Source organism: Temnothorax longispinosus, chromosome 12, assembly GCF_030848805.1.
Source record: "Temnothorax longispinosus isolate EJ_2023e chromosome 12, Tlon_JGU_v1, whole genome shotgun sequence".
Taxonomy (NCBI): domain Eukaryota; kingdom Metazoa; phylum Arthropoda; class Insecta; order Hymenoptera; family Formicidae; genus Temnothorax; species Temnothorax longispinosus.
In genome coordinates, this window is record NC_092369.1 from 1,757,782 (window position 1) to 1,768,315 (window position 10,534).

General features: G+C 34.4%; 1 protein-coding gene across 4 annotated transcripts; it reads right to left on the reverse strand.

Moving 5' to 3' along the window:
• Window positions 1-3,091: 3,091 nt before the first annotated feature.
• LOC139822847 (uncharacterized) lies at window positions 3,092-6,022 on the reverse strand. Of its 4 annotated transcripts, none has more exons than XM_071794986.1 (9): window positions 5,736-6,022; window positions 5,441-5,560; window positions 5,258-5,375; window positions 4,737-4,998; window positions 4,416-4,586; window positions 4,197-4,287; window positions 3,986-4,119; window positions 3,417-3,483; window positions 3,092-3,335 (listed from the first exon to the last, which is right to left on the reverse strand). In XM_071794986.1, exons 1-9 carry the CDS (start codon window positions 5,877-5,879, stop codon window positions 3,285-3,287), a joined length of 1,158 nt encoding a protein of 385 aa, XP_071651087.1. In that variant the 5' UTR covers window positions 5,880-6,022; the 3' UTR covers window positions 3,092-3,284. The 4 variants fall into 4 exon arrangements, with proteins under 4 accessions (XP_071651087.1, XP_071651086.1, XP_071651084.1 ...); XM_071794985.1 differs by having other exon boundaries at window positions 3,417-3,543; XM_071794983.1 differs by having other exon boundaries at window positions 3,417-3,549.
• Between the last annotated feature and the right edge of the window lie 4,512 nt (window positions 6,023-10,534).

Here is a 10,534-nt window from a genome sequence, read left to right on the forward strand (position 1 = left end):
TAATATTGTAAACACTACTTATGATGCCCATGTAACCAACGGAGTTTAGTGAGATTATATGCTATGTTGTGATTTTCATTAAGGCAACCCTGTTTTCGGAGGTCAAAAGTAAAATTTTTTGCGCGTCGAAAATTTTAAATATTTTAAATATTATTTTCTCTCCGAATCTCGAGATAAGTGATTCTGAAGAGTAATGCATGCTGAACACAAATCCAGTGAAAAATTTTTTATTTTCGTTGACTTCTAATATTTCATGAGCGATCAAACTTAAAATCGGTGTCCGAGACGAAGTCGTCACCAAGCCATCTATCATGGAGGCTTCGGGCGAAAATCAAGTCAAAGAAGCAGCAGTGGTCGGATTCCACTGAGGACTTGGATAATATGTGCTGCGTGTGGTAAAAGATGACAAAATAGAGCTGATGAGAAACAGTGCATTTCGTGCGAGCATAGGGCACATAAATGTGTGTGCTTTTCTTGTAATTATTTTCCGCCATCATGTTTTTAATTAATGTTTCCATTTTTTTATTAAAAAATAATTAATAAAATGTATCCTATCATTTTTCATAATCGGAATTATGAATTTTCGTTTAAAATTCAGTCCGAGAATGGAGTGACAACTCCGCCCCGGCAATTTTGACATTTCAATTTTTGCACCTTAATGTCGTTTTTACTCTATATACCAGTTGAACAAAGCGACGTAGACCAAAAATGTCCTTATAAATGTAACCAAGGGTTTATTCTTTACAACGGTATACCACATTTTACTGAAATTATTTGTTTTGTTGGTAAAGATCGACATTGAAAAAATAGTGACGACTTCGGCCCGGTCTTCCCTATATATATATTTTAGTCTGATTAATTTATAAAAAAATTTTAGGAAGACTCAACATATGCCACCTAAAGAATAAGAAATGTTTTAGAATAACATTTCGAAAACGAAATCTTGGTGTTTTCTGTATGATGGTGCTACAGAAAAAGAAAACCAGATAACACAGATGAATTTGAAACATCGAATTATGATACTTGCTATAATTAGAAATTGAAGAAACTGTTGAAGAAAAGGAAAACCATTTAACAAAATATTTTTGGAGAAAAGATGGCACAAAATCGAAAGAAGAGATTTCTTCTTGAAATGTCCGTACTAGATCAATAAATATAATACCTTAGTTATCTGTTGTTAAAAAAATATAAAAATGCTAAATCCATTAGATTGTTTTTTTTTTATTTATGACAAGTAGAGGAAAGTACCCGATTATGAGATACCATATCTATTTTGTGTGATTGCCGGAAGTCTATGGGCAGAATTGAAAAATATAGTAGGTCATTTTGAAGGGAATTTAATAAGGTTCAAGATGCTGAAATGTAAAATTTAATTTAAATATTAATTTTGCTGAAAATTAGAAAAATGTAAAAAATGAGCTTTCGGCAAAATCGAAAAAGTGTGCTCCTAATATGAGAGACCCTGGGAAATCGCTAATAAAGTGCAAAATACATGATATTGCAATTAAAAAACTTTATTTAAAGTTTTTGAAAGACAAATGTAATGGAGAAGCATATTTGTAACAATCGTAAACCCACTTATATTATACTCAATATTGTACCTATAATCTTTCCCCTCCACCCTTTCCTCTCAGATCAAGGTCAGCACAGTCTTATAAATTCGTATAAACCTTCCCTTAATGTTAATATAGTATTTTCTCTTCTTTTATTACTATACAATAACTTTCATACTCCAGCAACCCAGGAGTACCCTGAGTATCTCATGTTACGAGCACCACGCCTTGCGGTTTCGCGATCACCAAATCTAATCTCTACAATTGAGCAACTCAACATATCCCGTATTTTCCTATTAATACGACCTTACTCTATCGCTGCATGCAGAACTTATTGCCAAATATTTATTAATTATATAATAAACAAGGTTTAAAGACTGATATCCATGGCACTTGACAACATCCAATTTCACAATTTCTTTCTCTGCAACGACTACACGCACGATCAAACAATGAATTTTCCACTAAATAGGTTTTACCCCAGGGGCAATAAGTTCATGGTGGAACCAACAGAACCACTATTAGTTTAGCAGAAACCTCGCTGTCGCATATTAGGAGCCTATCTCATAATAGGGGACTTTCCTCTATCTACTATTTTAAATGTCGTTTATTGTACGAATATTTAAGATCTATACAAAAAAATTTTACCAGACAAAAAAATGCTAAAGAAATTAGAAGAAATTAACCCTTAGTCTGTAAACGTTTTTTTGGCATCTTTAGTCTGTAAACCTGGGTCGTTTTCGTCCTGACGTTTTTTTTAAGTGTTAAAGCATAGTGTTACAAAAAATCTAAAAAAATTCATGGAGGTAATTGAAACCTTCAATTTGAAGTATCAATCATAAAATTATAAACAATTTAATTTTTTCACATAATTTGTATTTAAAAAATGGAGCAACTACAACTACAACTGGTAAAATCATTTTTTACTCAAAAAATCATAACTTTAAGACAAATAAAGATATCGAAATGAATAAAAAAGGAAATTGAAGGGGAAAAGCGTACCTTTCATAAAAAAAATATTGCATGCAATTATTTTGAAATGAAGTGCTTAAGTGTTCGCCGCAAACCTCGTTTTTTCAAGAATTACGTGTCTCCTGTGACGGCCGAAGAGGGACTGGCGCCTTATAGATATATAACATAGAAAACAGGATTAAAAATGTTGACATTACCGACGTCGCGGAAGTTCGGCCTTCGCTATAGGATCTGTACATATATAGAGAGAAACGGCTTTCTTTGTCATTTGAAACATATGCGTGCATGTTTATTTAGCAACGCCAAGTTTCTTTGGACAAAACATTATTTTAATAAGCATAATAATAGGACAATTACATGTCATAATAAACACAATTTTTTCATGCTCAATAACAAGTTCTTTTGCATTAAATATTTTACTATTTTATTAAGTATGATAAAAGAATTAAATTTATAATGAGTACAAACTCATGCTCAGTTGGCGCAATGTTTGATAGTACCATTATATGAAAAATAGATTAAAACAATATTGTTTCGTACAATAGCTATTTTGACGAATGCGGATATTTGGCGCTCTTTTTTTTATTTTTTTAAAAAGTATTTTTTTATGAAATCTGTATTACCTACAATTTTTTTATAATTTTTATGTTAGCACAAAACTGTCTTCATTTTCTTTTTTTGCTTCTTTGCTAATGACTTTCCTAGATAATATAATTGTGCAAAGATATACATAATATATTTGCAGTCGCATATCGATCTTTATCTTATGGATAAAAAAGCCGTGAAATATGACATGGCAGTTCGCATCACCTTAAAATTGAATGTCAATCTTTTACACCGTTATGTAAAACTGTAAAAAACGTTATTTCTAGGTATGTAAATCAAACATACCGAACTGCACGTAGTCATGGACATAACGAACATCTTTCCAGCCGTGAGTGTACACGGAGCGAGACTTCTGTAAAGAAGTACTCTTAATAATTTTCTACTTTTTATGGAAAATGTATACCATGCTGAACTGTACCTAACAGAAAAGGTGCGTTTTACAATTGATTTATTATCAACAATATAAGTCATTCGTAATTATATGCAATTTTACGTATAAACGTTAGAAAGAAAGCCGTTTAGAGATTTGCCGTTACTAAAAAACTATTTTGCACATTAATTCTTGAATTTTAACATTAATTAATATGCACTAATTAGTATTAATTGACACTATGTTTTAAATTTAACTTTCAAATTAACAGAAACATTATTTTATTTTTTAATTATTTCAATCATATAATAGTTAGTACTCGATAGATAGACATAAGAATTTTTTTGAAAAAGTTGAAAAACAATTCAAAAAATTGTGATCGAAGATATTGAAAGATTATCATGAAAATTAAATTTCATAAGATCTTAAAAATTTCTCTTATTTGCATCTAATACTTAGAGTTATACAAAACACGAATTCTTACGCTTTGTCGAAAACTTCTTCGCTCCGGTCTATCAGCAATTGTCCGGGAATACACATGTATATAAGATTAATAAATAAACCGTAAGTTACAAAAACGTATTTTATTATTTCTCCCTGCGTCAGGTTATTGACAAACTGTAAAATTGAAGTATTGCGTTATAAATTATTCTCAGTATTCATAGTGGGAAGACATGTACTTTTTAAATGCTCACCTGTATTCCGATCACACTCAATACCAACATATTCAGAGATAGAAGAATTAATGTCGCTTGAGTGAACATGGAATCCAACGTTTGAGCGTGTCTAGAAAAAAGATCGGATAGAGTGATTTAATAAAAATGGTTAGTTTGGACGGTTAAATCTGCACTTTATTAAAATTGTTAAAGCCGCTGTTATATACTATGAACGACAAAATTTCATGTAGTACAGACTCTAATGCAAGTTGATGTTTTTTCAAGCACGTCATCAATTCACTATAATCATTTCCGGCAGAACTGTTTTTCTCCATGAACATTTCTAAATGATAATGCGTCCCTGAATGTATTTTTTCGTAATCATCTAATATAGTGTCTGCCTCGCCAGTAATATTTTCAAGACGTTGGCTTTAAAATAAAACGTTGTAAATTAGCGTGCAAATTTTGTACTGATGTAGTCTCTAAGTTTATTCGTTCAACAATAAGTAAATTCTGTCTTAGAAATACATTTATAAAAAGATACTGGAAAAATATAATTTTGTTTTTTATTTTACTCACCTGATAGCTGTAAATAGACTGCAAGCATGCAATACACACTTTAGATATGTAGTATCAACGGTAAATAGAATTACTACTACAATGATACACGTCATATAAGAATGGAATACGATTGGATAGTAATATTTCTCTTTATCCACTCTATGTTCAGCCCGATATACATATGCCAATGGCCGTGACTCATTCAGCGGAATTACAATATCCAATATTTTTGGCATGAATGGAGTTAGTAAATGAAATATCAAGGTTGCGTTAAGGTATACTGGAAAAAAGAACATACATGTCTTTATCTATTACTCACAAAAGACATAAAAAAACATCCTTTTTCGGCATGGGTATTTTATAATTCTATATAAATTATGTAAAAATATGATAATATACGTCAAACTGAATGAATTAACTCTAATTGGAAAATAGTTTCCCTTATTTACACCAGAAAAATTAAACATAACATTCTTGCGATTACAATAGTCGATAAACAATTTCTCTTTCGAAAGTTGAAAATTACATTATTTCCGTACCTGCAAAATAGTTAGCTATTTTTTGGCCGATACCAGCATTATATCTCAAGATATGACGTTCGAATTCGCTATTAAAAAGCTCCCAATGTTTATTCATAAGTTGCAATAGTCGTCGAAACTGATTAACGATGCAAAGAAAGTATTAATAATACGCATTCCCGTTATTGATTGATGATAACTTACTTTGTCATTGTTTATAACAATATTAATTAACTTTATGTTACAACCCAAAACAACAATAATGGTAATTGTACATTCAACGGCAATATCTAGATCACCCCAAGTGTCGTATATTAAAAGTACCTGTAAAAAATAATAATTATATTACCACCATTAAAGTATAAGTATGTCACAAACCTATTTTTTATTATAAAAAAATTAAATTCTATTTATTTTTAATAAAATTCTGTTTCGCAACATTTCTCAATCGATCATTAGTATCTGCATTACTATCTACGTAATTAATATGATGCATTACCTGAGTTACAATGGCAGAATAAAGCACTATTGTCATAAGACAGGGTATCAATATTTTCATTATTTTACGCTGATACGGCCAACCACCGATTTGCAACAAAAATAATTTGTTAACGGCATAATATCTTTCTACGTCCAGATTCATATCGTACGCAGGTTACTGTGCAAATGTATCATCGCGAGACAGCCCCCTTTGTTATACACGGTATGAAGGAAAAGTGACGTGAACGAGGAGAACAATATAATTACGATAATATCAGATTGTCAGTTCGATAATTCTGGATTGTCAAACGTCGGTCATACGTCGTGGAAGATGTGTATTAAATTAATCGATATAGGACGTTGCCTCTCTCTCTCTCTCTCTCTCTACATTACGTACTACATAGTTTGCAACACAACTTCTACAGTCACATCTCATACAGGAATCATATAAAAATTACGAACTGTTTAGAAACGTGTGTGAAAGTATCATTTTCTCAGCAGAAAAAACTAGTGGTTTCATCCTGTTACGATAAATGCGAGACGATTTGTGCGGAATATATCCAAATATAAACTGTAATTAATTGGCTATTATATTTTATTAGTCGTCAACAGCGATAATTTTACAAAGCAATATCAGTGAGACAGTTTCGTGGTTTTTGATGAGGGTGTGTATTAGTTTAATCTATATAAATTGACTCCAAGACTGTCGATTGAACCAATTATTTAGAACTTGATACGTTCACTCATTATTAAGATCTCAAAATCTCGGATACTCGCAACTTGTCGGCTCGCGTAAAGATACACGGGGCGGTCTCGCTCTGCGCATGTACTTGACGCGAGACACTATCGTGTCTCTTGTTTACGCCATTCCCTTTGTTCAGCAAACGAACGCTAGTGCTTTCGTATAAGCACCTGTAAGTATCGCTATATTAGTGCGGCGGTGACACATAATTTTTTTAAATTAACACAGTCTTAAACCCGTATTACATTACGAATTGGGATTGAGAATGGATTGAATTTTAATTAATGAAGAAAACTAATCTCATATTTAGTGAACTTTACTTTGTTTGGTCAAATTTCAATCCAATCTCATCCGTAATCTGATATGGGCTTTACAAGAACAGAAGAATAAAGGTCGATTCTCACTATCGGTCAAGACACAGTTCGGTCACGGTCCAGCATGACCAGCAAGTGTGAATGAACTCGAAAAAGCATTGAATTTAATATGGCAACAATTTTTGATCGGATCGAGACCGGACCATGATTTAACCGAGAATCGACCTAAAGACAATTGACTAATTCATCGATCGGTCACAGTAAAGCTAATTGTAAAATTTGGCAACAGTGCGAATCGACTGTATTGCTCTCGCCATGAGCGGCGCGCTCAGATATATCGCGCGTCAATACTTCCAAGTCCAATACAAAAATTGTACTAACAAAATTTTGGAAATTGTTATAAATTTATCTAATGCAAAACATGTGTTGTTAATAATAAATATTTAATATTATAATATTAATATTTTTGTATATATTTATTATATTTTAATGTAGGGGAGACCGGGGCGGAATCGTCATTACAATTATCTCGAAATCTGTATGTTGTGTGAACTCGCCATTAATATTGTAAATACTACTTATGATGCTCATGTAACCAACGGAGTTTAGTGAGATTATATGCTATGTTGTGATTTTCATTAAGGCAAACGTGTTTTCGGAGGTCAAAAGTAAAATTTTTTGCGCGTCGAAAATTTTAAATATTTTAAATATTATTTTCTCTCCGAATCTTGAGATAAGTGATTCTGAAGAGTAATGTATGCTGAACACGAATCCAGTGAAAATTTTTTTATTTTTGTTGACTTCTAATATTTCATGAGCGATCAAACTTAAAATCGGTGTCCGGGACGAAGTCGTCACCAAGCCATACCTATCATGGAGGCTTCGGGCGAAAATCAAAGAATCAGCAGTGGTCGGATTCCGCTGAGGACTTGGATAATATGTGCTGCGTGTGCTCAAAGATGACAAAATAGAGCTGATGAGAAACAGTGCATTTAATGTTTCCATTTTTTTTATTAAAAAATAATTAATAAAATGTATCCTATCATTTTTCATAATCGGAATTATGAATTTTCGTTTATAATTTAGTTCGAGAATGGAGTGACAACTCCGCCCCGGCAATTTTGACATTTCAATTTTTGCACCTTAATGTCGTTTTTACTCTATATACCAGTTGAACAAAGCGACGTAGACCAAAAATGTCCTTATAAATTTTGTAACCAAAGGTTTATTCTTTAAAACGGTATACCACATTTTACTGAAATTATTTGTTTTGTTGTTAAAGATCGACATTGAAAAAATAGTGACGACTTCGGCCCGGTCTTCCCTATATATATTTTAGTCTGATTAATATATAAAAAAATTTTAGAAAGACTCAACATATGCCACCTAAAGAATAAGAAATGTTTTAGAATAACATTTCGAAAACGAAATCTTGGTGTTTTCTGTATGATGGTGCTACAGAAAAAGAAAACCAGATAACATAGATGAATTTGAAACATCGAATTATGATACTTGCTAAAATTAGAAATTGAAGAAACTGTTGAAGAAGAGAAAAACCGTTTAACAAAATATTTTTGGAGAAAAGATGGCACAAAATCGAAAGAAGAGATTTCTTCTTGAAATGTCCGTACTAGATCAATAAATATAATACCTTAGTTATCTGTTGTTAAAAAAATATAAAAATGCTAAATCCATTAGATTGTTTTTTTTTATTTATGACAAGTACTATTTTAAATGTCGTTTATTGTACGAATATTTATATAAGATCTATACAAAAAAATTTTACCAGACAAAAAAATGCTAAAGAAATTAGAAGAAATTAAAGATCTATTAAGTTTATTGTTGCTAGCTGAAGTTACTAAATCTCGAAATTTTGAATTAAAAAATTCATGGGATTGAAATAAATTAGGCATACCTAATATATTCAGTGTTACCATGTCAGTAAAGCGGTTTCGATTTCTCCTTTGTTGTATTCGATAATATTAAAAGCAGAACGGCGTATAATAGATAAGTGCTATACGAATAGTAGATCGCAGTATGTTATTGATTTCAACGTGCGGATCAATTAATGCCTTTTAATAAGACAATTTAATTAAAAATTCTGATGAGAGAGAAAAGTAATCCCATATTATCGAATTCTTTTTTGGAACAACGTAGTTTAAACGAATACTCGAAAGACATAAAAAATAAACTGCCCATACAATTCATGCATAGATTGCGTAATTTTAGAATAATTGATAGAAGATAATCCAATCATTTCAATACAGAATTACTTTCCTCTCTCATCATAATTTTTAATTAAATTGTCTTACTAAAAGGTATTAATCCATACGTTAAAATCAATAACGCACTGCAGATTTATTTTTGTATATTTAATTAAAATTTTTAAATGACAATTATCTCTATTTTACAATACTATTTTCAATTCTGGGTTTTCTTAATTATTATTTATTTACTCAACATTTATGTAAGAATTATGAAGAAAATTGCGGTAATAAAGGTAATTATATTTAACAAATATATTAAGTATCAGTATATTTGCATAAATTCATTAATATAGGCATTAAATAAGTATTTGATTAACGAATCACAGTTTTATTTATTAATTTTATAAAGGTGCATAAGACTTATTTTAATGCAAAGAAGATGCAAATACTTATCGAACAGATGCCAACACTGCGAAATATGACATTAACGTTTTTTTTTATCGCAGGAGAAATCTTTAACTACTGTGATCCCGGTTGCCCGATTTACTCAGTAGCCCCCGAGGGGGAAAACCCCCCTCCGGGGAGAGGCGGAGGGACTGCCGGATTCCATGCATGCACATCGCCCACGATACTGCATGCATGGCCTACCGGCTAAAACTCCTGCAGATGTTCCTCTCAGCGCTTGCAAGAGGGGGACCCCGGGAAACGCGCTGATTCTTCCGGGGCCCCCCAGCGCTTAGTCCGATCTGGGCACCAGCCCGGGAAACGCCAAGGCGTTTCCCTCGTTCGGATCGAGCTGCTTCCTAGGTGTTGCAGCGGGATGGGGGGACATCCGCCCAGACTCGCCGCCCTTCTAGCAGGGGTGGTTTGTGCTGCGGACGCGCGGTAACCCCGTCCGCATGCCCGCACTACCCCCGCAGTCCTCCCTTTGAAGTTCTTAGGGGGAGGACCAATATCATAGGTGACCGTCGAACGCTGATTGCTGGCGGTGGCGACCTCCTTCCCGTTCCGAAGAGGGGGGGAAGGTACCTCCTGCGCGCGCCACTATCAGCCGCGTCCTCCTCCCCCGGGGCTGTCATGCGCCGTTTCCCCTCGCGGTCGGAGCAGCGACGGGGTGGGCCGTTTCCAGGCTCGCGACGCCGCCGCCGTGGTGGTGGCGGCGGCCCGCGGCGCGGCCCAACTCCGTCGCTACCCTCGCTGTCGCTAGGAGGGGGAGCTTCCCTCCTCCTAATGCGTTCGGCTGCCTCCTTCTGCGCCATAACCTCTTTCTGCGAACGCTCTCCACTTAATCTGACCTGCTACCCCCTCGGTCACCGCAGCCACGATGGCCGAGAGGGAGAGTCCTCTCCTATCTATGCTCGCCCGGAGAACACGGCGCCGTTCCTCCCACGCTGAGCAATGCTCCAGCGTGTGCTGCGCCGTGTCTGCCTCCTCCGGGCAGTGATGGCAGCGCGTGGTGCGCTCTTTCCCGATCCGGCACAGGGAGTCACCAAAGCGCCCATGCCGGGTGATCACCTGTGCCGTGTGGAACGTAAGGCCTCTTCCCTTACGTTCC